Source organism: Sinocyclocheilus grahami, unplaced genomic scaffold, assembly GCF_001515645.1.
Source record: "Sinocyclocheilus grahami isolate Dianchi unplaced genomic scaffold, SAMN03320097.WGS_v1.1 scaffold55.1, whole genome shotgun sequence".
Classification (NCBI taxonomy): Eukaryota; Metazoa; Chordata; class Actinopteri; order Cypriniformes; family Cyprinidae; genus Sinocyclocheilus; species Sinocyclocheilus grahami.
In genome coordinates, this window is record NW_015505234.1 from 2,076,360 (window position 1) to 2,088,892 (window position 12,533).

At 34.9% G+C, this 12,533-nt stretch overlaps 2 protein-coding genes and 1 pseudogene across 2 annotated transcripts in view; 2 read left to right on the plus strand and 1 right to left on the minus strand.

Annotated features, from left to right (window-relative positions):
• The first annotated feature begins 1,496 nt into the window (after positions 1-1,496).
• On the plus strand, positions 1,497-3,726 carry LOC107583772 (snRNA-activating protein complex subunit 5-like). Its single transcript, XM_016270084.1, has 4 exons — positions 1,497-1,649; positions 2,162-2,277; positions 2,356-2,430; positions 3,307-3,726. Exons 2-4 carry the CDS (start codon positions 2,188-2,190, stop codon positions 3,484-3,486), a joined length of 345 nt encoding a protein of 114 aa, XP_016125570.1. The 5' UTR covers positions 1,497-1,649; positions 2,162-2,187; the 3' UTR covers positions 3,487-3,726.
• A 1,514-nt stretch (positions 3,727-5,240) lies between these two features.
• The window catches only part of LOC107583775 (lactase-like protein), a 9,233-nt pseudogene continuing 1,940 nt past the window's right edge, over positions 5,241-12,533 (plus strand).
• LOC107583774 (protein zwilch homolog) overlaps positions 9,775-12,533 on the minus strand; it is a 12,156-nt gene continuing 9,397 nt past the window's right edge. Inside the window, exon 19 of the mRNA XM_016270086.1 lies at positions 9,775-9,872. The gene's annotated coding sequence lies outside the window, so the exon portion shown is untranslated. The remainder of the gene's footprint in view (positions 9,873-12,533) is intronic.

A 12,533-nucleotide genomic window follows, 5' to 3' on the forward strand; every position in this document is an offset into this window, starting at 1 on the left:
TATATACAAATATATATATACACAAATGAACATAAATAGGCTAAATCAATTGATTTTTTTTTATCACTAATCAATTTTTAGGTTTCAGAATTTTTTTATACCAAACTTTGTATAAAGAGGATTCTCAACTATGTAATGAAAGATATAACAGAATGATTTGATATACTATTTTACTTTATGCGGTATGTGTGTAAAATGGCCATAAATGGGTTTTCCCAATGTATCCAATGTACAGTATCTATACACTGTATCTAATTTGCATATTAATGTGTTCTTGGGGCAACATGTAATGAAAAAACAAGTGTAATAATGGGCAACATTTTCATAATAATATCTAATATATGAATAGGAATATTGAAAATTATTTCCCTATTCATTTCTTGTGTCTCCCAAAATGCGTAATAAACATGCTTTTAGTCCTGGTGTCCTCTACAGTGGACATTACAGTCCTGTTTCGTAACAGAAAGTCATATTTTGATTTGAAACCCCATAACATTTTCATAAAAAATAAGTTTTGTGAATTTAGTAATTTTTCATGTCATTACATTGTTTAGAGCATATGAAACAAATTTTAACTAAACTAAAATAGAAAAAAAATCTATTTTATGCTTATTTTATGTTATGCTATGTCCTCTGTAGAGGACACCAGGACTCAATTAAAAATAAATAAATAAATAAAAAGACATGAATGAACATGAATAGGCAAAAACAAGGTATGTGTGTAAAATGGCCATAAATGGGTTTTCCCAATGTATCCAATGTACAGTATCTATACACTGTATCTAATTTGCATATTAATGTGTTCTTGGGGCAACATGTAATGAAAAAACAAGTGTAATAATGGGCAACATTTTCATAATAATATCTAATATATGAATAGGAATATTGAAAATTATTTCCCTATTCATTTCTTGTGTCTCCCAAAATGCGTAATAAACATGCTTTTAGTCCTGGTGTCCTCTACAGTGGACATTACAGTCCTGTTTCGTAACAGAAAGTCATATTTTGATTTGAAACCCCATAACATTTTCATGAGATGTTGATTTATGACAAACAGTTAAAAAATTCAGATGTAAATGATAATTACAAAATATTGTCATATTTCCATAAGAGTGTTAAATTCGATCACTAAATTAATATCAGCTATTTTTAAAGACCAAGGAGTCATGGGGAAAATTCCAAACATTTGGTATCTCTGAAAAGCCCTGAATGTGCTCTGTACAGGACATCCAGACTTAAAACTGTGACATGCAAGTTCTCAGAGAAATTCACTCAAATATAATGTCCACTACAGAAGACAAAAGTCTATTCCTGGGTCCCAGGAGGTTTAACATAAAATTATATCATATGAAAATAATATTCAATCTAGAAATCTAGAACTATATAAAATATATGAAAATAAATATTATTATTACATTATTATGTATAGTTATTGTCTTTTTATTTATATTATATAATAAAAGGGAACTATAGCAGAATGACTCTGGACAGTTCAGACCTGCGGCACTTTTCACGTGCTTTATGCGCATGCGCGTTGAAGTGAGCGTGACTTGTTCTTCAGAATGCTACAACTGTGGAGTTGAGAGGAAAATAAATTAACAGTTTATTCGAAATCATGCACTTTCCTCAGTGCGTGCTGAACCAGTAAAGTAAGTCAAGTCGTTTGGTTTATGAGGCTAAAAAAGCTATGAGTGACACTAAACGAAATAAATAGCTTGTAACTGTATTTATTTCCGCTAGCATGCTTGCTAAATGAGCTGAGTCTGCATAGGACATTATTGTAAGATGTGTTCCCACACGGTTTTACATTAGAAAATGTCAGTAAAGTAACCGTTTAGAAGATGCATTATTTACATATCTATTAAAGGTCTGAATAAAACTCGATAACTCATGGAATGACAGCGAAATTCACAGGAAAACCAACAGCAACCTTTAAACCACAGGAGATCAGGAACAAGATGTACTCATGAACCAAACAGCAAGCACGATTACAAATTCCATCTCCGATTTGATCTTACTTACTGTAGTCTACAGTTCATTTCCACATTATTTAAAAATAATTTGTAATTCATATAAAGCAGTAAGTGTTTGTTTCTTAATCCCGAGGCCATGCCCTGTAATAGAGCAAACTAAAGACATTTTCTTGTTCTTTTGTGTGCAGTAATGCTGTAGAAATACTCATCCACTATGCTGAGTCGCCTCCAGGAGCTCAAAAAGGAAGAGGAGACTCTTCTGAAAGTTAAAGTCATGCTGCAAGATCAGCTCAACAGACTTAAGGTAAGAACAATCCTATGTAAATATTTCATTGTGGTCTCTATGCATAGAACTGACTAAAACTGTCTTTATGTTCATCAGTTTGAGGAAGGGACTCTGAGGTCTATGATAAATGCTCAGTCTGAAGAAAGCCCAAATGAAGTCCCTGCCCCTGAGGTAAATAAACAAAAGGACAACACAAAAAAACATTGGTGATACTTATTGAGTAGTGTAGTACACTCAATAATATTTTATAGTAATAAAAGTAATAATAAGTTAAATAATATGTTGTGCTCCTATTTTCTGTTATTATTTCTGTTAACCTGTTATTTTTGTTTAATGTATTTTATTTCTTTCATGAAACACTAGGCAGAATTTCCAAGCTTGCCTTTCGTACAACAAATGTGAATAGTGATTTATATTGCAAAACTCCATAATGGAAAAAAGCATCATAAATTCACATTTGTAGTCAAGTACGTTAAAACTCGCTGAATCATTATTGTTCACATGACACAATCAGGTCAGAACAACACAAGATTAAATTATGATAAAGTTTTTGGATTTACTGTGCACTACCATTCAAAACATTTGAGATCAGTTAGGTTTTGTTTTTTAAAGAAATTAATACTTTTACTCAGCAAGGACACAGTCAGTTGATCAAAAGTGACAGTAAAGACATCTATAGTGTTACAAAAGATTTCTATTTCAAATATTCATCAAAGGATCCTTAAAAATGTATCATGGTTCCCACAAAAAAAACATACTGAGCTATTTTCAACATTGTTTATAATATGACATGTTTCTAGAGCACCAAATAAGCATATTAGGATCATATGGCACTGAAGACTGGAATAATGACAGCTTTTTCCATCACAGGAATAAATTACATTTTAAAATATATTAAAATAGAATTATAAATGGCAATAATATTTCCAAATATGACAGTTTTACTGTATTTTTAATGAAATAAATGAAGTCCAGGTGAGCATAAGAGACTTTCTTCAGAATTGTTAAAGCTATTTTTTTTTTAAACAATGGATCTTTAACACACAGGTGGAAGTCAACCTAGACGATGAGACTGAGATCAACCAGACCAAACTAGTATTAGGTGCTCAAACAGACTATGACATGGAAGAAGAAGAAGAGGAGGAAGAGGATGATGATGAGGATGATGATGCAGATGTCGACCTCGATATGGTGCTAGAAGATGAAGATGACGACGATGACTACTGACTGTGCCTGCAAAGCCAGCGTTATAATTGACTCCTTGTTTAGGTGTGTAGTCTGCACATTTGGCATGCTGATAGAGACTACAACTGTCTCTCTGTCTTAGATTGCTGTTGCTTTAGATAAACTGTTGGTTCACCCATCTATAAAATCCTCCAGAAGTATGTGTAGCACAAATACAACTCCTTTTATTACTGTGCTGTTGGCCAAGCCTGCACTTTATGTATTTTTTTAAATACATATAAATTAAAGATGGCACCAATTCTATTTCATGGTGTTCACCAAGAGATGCTGTACTATATAGGCTTTATTTAATATTGTATTGTATTGCTTTCAGATTGAATGCATTATTATTATGATGCTGATGATAAGTATTATGTATGTACATGTTCATTTTGTGAACTCGTAGAGGTATTTTTTTTCTATTTGGATGAGTGTGTGGAACAGGTTGTGTATGCATGGGCATGACAATTGTTCTAGCTGAGCCAGTATTCTAACTTTTTGTACTTCACGTGCAGCATTGTTAATGTACAGAGAGTTCCTATGTTTTCTTAGATGAAAAACATATTTTCTGCGGATTTTGAAGAAAGTGCTCAGCGTAATTGCATTTAAAAACACTTCAACTTAGCACTGTTTCTTTAGCAGAGTGATGCAGTTTGTTTGGTTAGGTGTTTTGGTGTTGCCTTCATGTAAGTGTATGATGTGTGAATGACATTTTTACATTACACCTAATAAAGGTACATGCTAATACATGCTTATCTTTATATTTATCTACTGTTGTGCCATAATTTTTCTCCAGAACCTGCTCTTATTGTGAAGTGTAGTTGCTACATTGTTAAAATTGAATTACAAATTAAAAAATGTTTGATATATCCACAAACCTTACTTTCTATATAAAAAAAAATAATAAGTATGTTTTTACATTTATTTTGTACTATATATAGGATTTCTACATATTTCTAAAACAATCTATTTTGCACTTTAATAATATTATAGAAAAAAAGCATAATTTGTGGTCTGGAGAAAAAATATATAGAAAGCAAGGTTTGTGGATACATCACAATTTTTTAAATATGTAATTAATTTTAAAATTTTCCTGCATTTGCTTTTCACACATTACTACTTGCTAAAATACAAGGTATGCATTACTTAAAGTCACAATAACTCTACATAAGAATCAAAGTAAGATCTGAAACCTGTTGTATAATATTTGGAGTCAGTTTATCCCACCATATGCTGTAATTGTTAAAGTAAACACAAGAGTATCAGCCTCCAACATTAACTTTGCGTACAGAGTGAAACCCTCATTTGTAAGAAATCTGTCCACCGTTGCAAAATGTGATCAGTCCATTGACCCTCAATAGGAAGGCTTCTGGGTCTACACTGGGGTCATGGGACCACCTTTAGTACAGCACAGTGCTGTGTCACCCAAGCTAAACGATAACAGACTGTATGGCAACCTTCAAACTTGGATGTGATATCAAGGTGTGGGATAGTTTTCATTGATTTTAAAAGGCATTTCCATCAGGAATCAATGCAAATTCTTTGAGAGGTATGTTCAAATCAGGAGTATTTGAATGTGAATTTTTTTTATTTTCTGGATGTTGGAAAAATATGTTTTGGTAATTCATTACTGGGCAAATGGCTTTGTTCAGCAACAGTGATCAATTGAATCATGTCTAATGAAAGAGTAACTACCTCTCAGATCAGGAGAGTGTGGTGCTGATGAGAGTCACTGAGCTGGAGCTGAGATCTGGGATATGATGCTGTCACACTGTGTTGGACGAGTGTGTCATGTGCTTGTGCTGGTGTTGTCTGTCTGCGGCTGAGGACTTCGACTGGTCAGCGAACAACCACGACTCCTTCTACTATGGCACTTTTCCAAATGGTATGATCCCCACCATTACCATACAGATTCTTTTCTCAGCCACTATGGCCTTTGGGATATTAATTGATCTGCATGGATATCAATGATAAAAGTTAAGTACATTAACTGACAAATAACACTTCAATTTAGACTTCACATGAAATAATGTTTAAAGGGGTCATGATCTGCCTTTTATTATTATTATTTTGTACTGTTCTCTGAGGTCCACTCATAATGTTATCAAGATTTTTACATCAAAAAACATAATTTAGAAGTAATAGGCTATTTTCTGTTTAGCCGCACATAAAGTGGCACATTCCACAACCTGTCGTTTTTGCAGATTGGCTTCAATATAAACTGTTTTTAGACTAACGAGAAGGTTTTGAGTTCTGAAACTTACAGGATGTTTTTTACTTACAGGATATGTCAAAAGATCAAGGGAATTTTGATTTTCACTTGTCAGGATTTTCGTGGGGCGCCAGTAGTTCTGCCTATCAAACAGAAGGAGCCTGGGACAAAGATGGGAAAGGACTGAGCATCTGGGATGTGTTCACTCATATGAAGGGAAAGACGTTCTTGAATGATACTGGAGACTCTTCATGTGAGGGATACTACAAAATCAAGGTGACCATGTTGGTTCTTGCTATGACATTGACTATGAAATGCCCCAGCTGAAATGCAACAACATTTTTGCTTCATTTTCTTGTATAGGATGATATTTCATTGATGAAAGAGCTGAATCTGAATCACTATCGGTTCTCCATCTCCTGGCCCAGGATCATGCTAACTGGAATCAGGTGTAAGTATCTGTACTGCTGGCTCTACGTGAGATATTTGTTATTAATAAATTCTCATTATATTTGTGCTCCACTTCTGTGCATTTGCAACTGACCATGTGAATGAAAAAGGAGTGAAGTACTATGGTGCTCTTATTGATGAGCTGCTTGAACACAATATCACTCCCATTGTGACCTGCCACAGGTGTGTATTGCTGCATATATCCAATAGGCCTATTAAAAGCGTTATTTAATATATTCTGATTTATTAAACCTCTCTTAGAACGTTTTGATGAATAGATCTAAAATGGCATATTTAATTTGAACTAAAACAAGGCTGTGAGGCAGCAGACTGTTCAGTGGGCTCTGATGTTTTTGACTTTGTTTTATTTGTTCAGATAACACAACGTTGAGTAATAATAATAATGCCACATTACAAAAACTGTGAAAAAAATGTGTTGTAAAAATTAGACGTGCATAAGGAATCCAATGGGAGTTTCGCGTGAGGGTGAAAAAAATTCCCCACGTAAATTTAGCAATGGGTTTAAGTTGGTAATGTGGATTCGCTGCGTTGACCAACAAGTTGCTAGGTTAGAAAGTGATTTCTGTATGAGCTGTGCTTCATATACGGTGGGTACAGAAAATAATCACTTTTCTATACCCACTGTATCTCTCTGCATCTAATACATCCCTACATACTGGCAATAATAGACCTTTTTTAACCACAAACTTCAAAGTTATGCTAATGCAACTCTTAAAATAAAGAACAGAGTGTTTGTCTGTCCCTCACAGCCTCCTTTTCATTTTCTAAATAAAGAGAGCCAATTCGATATCATTTTACATTTACTTGACCCTCTCAACAATGTCTTTCAACAATATGTCAAGATTTGACAAGTAAAAAGATGAATACACATTTAATGAATTGAATTCATCCACTGTATTGACTGCAGTAATAATGGATTAGTCTGTAACCTTTTTAGAAAAGTTTTATCATTTATCATCGTGTCTGTACATTTTGGACAGGTTTTACAGGAGAAATATGGTGGATGGCAGAACATCAGCATGATTAATTATTTCAATGACTTTGCCAATCTTTGCTTTGAACACTATGGGGACCATGCATACTGGATAATTTTTAACAACCCTTGGGTATGCTCACTCTATTCATCTCTAGTTAATATCAGCAAATTAAAGAAATGTGTTAAGGATGTGCTTATTAATGCTCATTGTGTGTCAGTCAGTGGCAGTGGAAGGATATGAAACTGGAGAACATGCTCCAGGACTCAAGCTCAGGGGCACTGGGGCCTACAGAGCAGCTCACCACATCATTAAGGTGACACATCACTGCCTTGACATAATATTGTACCATAGTATTTCAGAATGGAGTTATTGCACAAAACTGTTTGTGTTGGATTAATAACAGGCACATGCTAAGGTTTGGCACACTTACGATACTCAGTGGCGAAACAAACAAAGAGGTATGAGCTTACCAGTATCTCTTTATTAAAAATGACACCCTCTGGCTGCTTTCTTCTCTAGGTTTGGTGGGTATTTCACCGTCTGGGGACTGGGGAGAGCCTGTGGACATCACTAACCAGAAGGACATTGAGGCTGCAGAGAGATACAGTATGTCCAGTTTTACATTGGCTGGTTTGCTACACCCATCTTTCATGGAGATTATCCTCAAGTGATGAAGGACTTCATAGGCACTGTTGCTAAGTAGATGTTGATTATGTGAGGTCAAGAATGGCACAATCCAGCATATTAATGACAATTTTGTATCCAAGGGAGGAAAAGCGCACAGCAGGGTTTGGGAACGTCTCGCCTTCCCACCTTTTCTTCTCAGGAGAAGAGTTACATCAAAGGCACCTCTGACTTCCTAGGCGTGGGGCACTTCACCACATGCTACATCACCCAAAAGAGCTTCCCTTCCAACCGTGGCTACACCTACTTCTCAGATCGGGACGTAGCAGAGTTGGTTGACCCACGTTGGCCTGATTCTGGGTCGGAGTGGCTCTACTCGGTTCCTTGGAGCTTCCGCCGTCTGCTCAAATTTATAAAGGTGCACAAACGCTGTTATTGTTTAAAAGGCACCGGTTTCATATCATTTCCTCATGCTGAATCTTGATCTTGTTTCATTCATAATATATCTTTATTAGTAATGTCTTCGTGACAGTATCATGTCAGGAATTGACAGTTCTTGAATTATGCTTTTTGACCTTCTAAAGACTCAATATGGGAACCCCATGATCTACATCACTGAGAATGGGGTCTCAGAGAAGATGATGTGCACAGAACTGTGTGATGACTGGAGGATACTGTATTACAAGGCTTACATCAATGAGATGCTCAAAGGTAAAAGTCCAAAAATGAGTCAAGGGATGGGTCACCCCCCAAAAAATGGACATTCTGTCATCATTTACTCACCCTCATGTTGTTTTAAATCAGTATGACTTACTTTCTTCTGAGGAACACAAAAGAAGATCTTTTGAAGTATGTTTAAACTGTTTTTGTCAATATAATGGAAATCAATGGGGTACAAAACAATATTGGACCCCATTAACTGTCATTGTATAATTGACATTTTTCAAAATATCTTCTTTTGTGTTCTACAGAAGAAAGAAAGTCATACAGATTTGGATTTGGAACGGCATAATGGTGGTGAGTAAATGATGACAGAATTGTCACAAATTGTACAAATTATGATGTATTTTATTTGTTGTTATCCTGCAGCTATCAGGGATGGAGTGAATGTGAAGGGCTACACTGCTTGGTCCCTTCTGGACAAGTTTGAGTGGGATGAGGGCTATTCAGAGAGGTTCGGCCTGTATTATGTGGACTTCAGGAACAAAAATAAGCCTCGCTACCCCAAGGCCTCTGTTCAGTTCTACAAACACATCATTAAGTCTAATGGATTTCCCAATCAGAGAGAGGTACATCTATATTGCTGAAATGCCCATTATGAGTTACTAAAAAGAAAAGTTAAAGTCATAATGACCTAGTCCTAGAGATATATAAAAGTAGCAGTTTATTTTTCTTGTTTTTTGTTTTAACATAAACTGTTAGTTTTATACATTACAAGGACTCAAGCTAAATCATAAATCCATAACTGTATCTATTTATCAATCTATATATACACTGTATATATATATATATAAATACAATACCCAAAAGACCACAAACCTGTGAAGGGAACCAAAACATATACAACACACTCACAGTTACATAATAAAGAGCATTTTTAAGGAAAGTGCTGTTTACTCGCTGATTAACATTTTGAACGAACTGATTCTGCTCCAGATTGTTTGATAGCCGTCTTGCGGTACTATTTGGATTAGAGCATCTGTTTTTGGTATTGAAACATGCTATTTAGAGTCAATAAAATGTTTGCAGAGAACATTTCCAATTAAATGTGAATACACCCAACAACCTCATTTGGTTATCTACCAACAAAAACGTCTTGGAGAACCCCCAAGATTAGGATGTAATTAACATATAAATGGTATTTTCTAATTATTTTTCGATCATCTTATATTGAACAAACTTCAATTGCCTTGGACATGTTCCAAATGTTTATTTTTCAAATGATACAAAACCATATAAACCATTTTATATATAACTGTTTATATAAACTATGTATTAAAAGGTGGCATAATTAACTGAAATAAACAGTCCAGTTAAATACCACATAAAAAGACAGATTACGGAATAGAATCCTGAAAGGAGTGTCCATCTGTGTAAGCCTCTATCTGTAAGAGAACAGTATGAATAAATGAGACAATGACTGTATGCTCTGAATCATCATCATTGGCAGGTTGAGAACTGGAAAAGGAAAACTACAGAGACTTGCTCCACCAGCAATCAGCTCCTGGCTGCAGGTCAGTGGATCATTGATTTGAACTTAGTTGAAGAACTGGGGGCGCAAACAAGGAAAAATTCCATTTGTTGATCACAGACTAAAAAGAAATAATCATGTAGCCTTTAATCAAGAACAAATTCAATGGGAACAAATTCCTCTTGAACAGTACATGAGAACATTCCTTGTCTTCATCTGGATCTCCACTGTTTTATTATGCTAACCGCATTTGTGGTTTGAGTAGGTTTCTACTTAGCCATTAGTGTCCATTGGGACTCGGTATGCTTACCATGAGAATGGATTGACAAAGACTTTTGGGGAGGTCTGAAACATAGACTAAGCCGAAACCACTAACAGGATTTTTCTTTGTTTGCCCCTCCAGCTAGAAGAAAATCCAAGGAAAATAAAGATCATGTAGAGATGGTTTAGACACTAGGGTACATATATAAGTAACTTGTACTTTTCTTTTTGGCTTGGCAAACTTCCAACAAAATCTTTAAAAAGAGCAAGATTATTGTGGTGTAGGAAAAAAAGAACATTAAGCAACTCCAGTTCTGGCCTACTCTCATTTTGAGAGTAGATACATACTGTACATACAATTGTCGATTTGTATATTTTTATTCCTTATTTACTTGTTCTATTTTTCTATTTTTTATTATCTGTTTTTGTTCTGTCACATTCTGTTACACTGTGGAGCTTCTGTCATGAAAACAAATTCCTCGTATGTGTAAACATACCTGGCAATAAAAACTCATTCTGATTCTGATTCTGATTCTGATTCTGATTTTGGGAAGCCGCAATGTCTCAAGTCTTCAGAGGCCATATTCTACAAGCTTCAGTTAATGATGTTAAAATGGCTCTATAGTACATATATTATTGCATTAGGACGAACTATAACGAAGTGCAACAGTGCTTGCTAACTTTTCAATGGCCTTGGTTCTGGAAGTATGTTTCCCATTCATTTTCCTTTCTTTCTTTTTTGAAGAGTTATAGGCTATGAACCAAACCAATCAACTACAAAACAAATCATAACATTTCAAACTTGATTTGAAACAAAAAAGTATTTGAACATTGGGCAAAAAGATACAGGTACAAGACAGTGTAAATAATTGCAAATGAGAATTAAAATAAAAACAATGGAAATGCTGACTATGTATACAAAAACACACCTACACACACACACACACATATATATGTACAGTGGGTACGGAAAGTATTCAGACCCCCTAAAATTTTCACTCTTTGTTATATTGCAGCCATTTGCTAAAATCATTTAAGTTATTTTTTTTCCTCATTAATGTACACACAGCACCCCATATTGACAGAAAAACACAGAATTGTTGACATTTTTGCAGATTTATTAAAAAAGAAAAACTGAAATATCACATGGTCCTAAGTATTCAGACCCTTTGCTCAGTATTTAGTAGAAGCACCCTTTTGATCGAATACAGATTAAGGTGGCACTTTTTTAATGTGATTTGCTTGTTCCGATTCTCTGAATGGAGATTTGCAGAGTCATGGGTAATGTAGTTTTTTCAACCGAAAGGATTAGTTTAAAAAAATAAGAAATAATGTGGGCTGATGGCTTTAACAAAATAATATATCACCATATACCATCTATAATCAACTTCGAAGCACACAGTTTGTCCTTAAAAGTTTACAAATTATCATTAAAAAAAAAAAAAATCACTGAATTTTTTTTTAATGAATGGGAGTTTGTTACTTGTGGAACCCGGCTGTTGCACTCTATTATTATAATAAATTACATACTATGTTGTCAAGTTTTCATCACAAGCAATTGCCTAAGCCGCAATGACATATTGCTTATGGAATGGCGAGCAGAAATTCAGTCAACATAAACTTGGTGAACTATCTGCTGCTTTAATGATAGCTTGCTTTGCTGAAGTTCTGATTATCAGCAAATAATCATCTGATTATCAAGATTTCAAAATCGTTTTAATCAGAACCTGAAAATGTTGCTATTGCTAACACTATAATACTATTTTTGATGAATCACACAAACGTTTCTCATCAAAAAGAACAGCTTCATATTGTACAGTATGTGCTGTATAATCCTCAAACAAACAATGGAGGTGTATAAACTAAAAGGATGCTTGATGTGGATGGCATGCTGCCCTTTTGCTTATAACCCAGTTAACCGAATTGTGCTGCTTTATTGTGAGTTTACACAGCGGCCCTCAAAGGGTTAATGTGTCCTGCTGCCGTCCTAAGATTATTTCTCTCTCTTCATTAGAGGAACAGCGGAATACGGCTGCCAATATTCTAAGATTTATTCATGGCAAGCCATCACAAACTAGGGATGCGCCGATCCGATATTCATATCGGGTATCGGCTCCGATAGTGCCATTTTTCTCCGATCGGGTATCGGTCAGAGAGAACCGATCCAAATCCGAGATTTTTTTTTTTGATTTTGTTACTTGCTACCGGGTTTCTGTGAGAGCAAAACATGGGCGTAGAAAAGACTAAATTGTTTTTAACGTGCACAGTAACTGAAATTTAAAACTGTTAAAAGAAAGGCTCAATAACTGTTGCA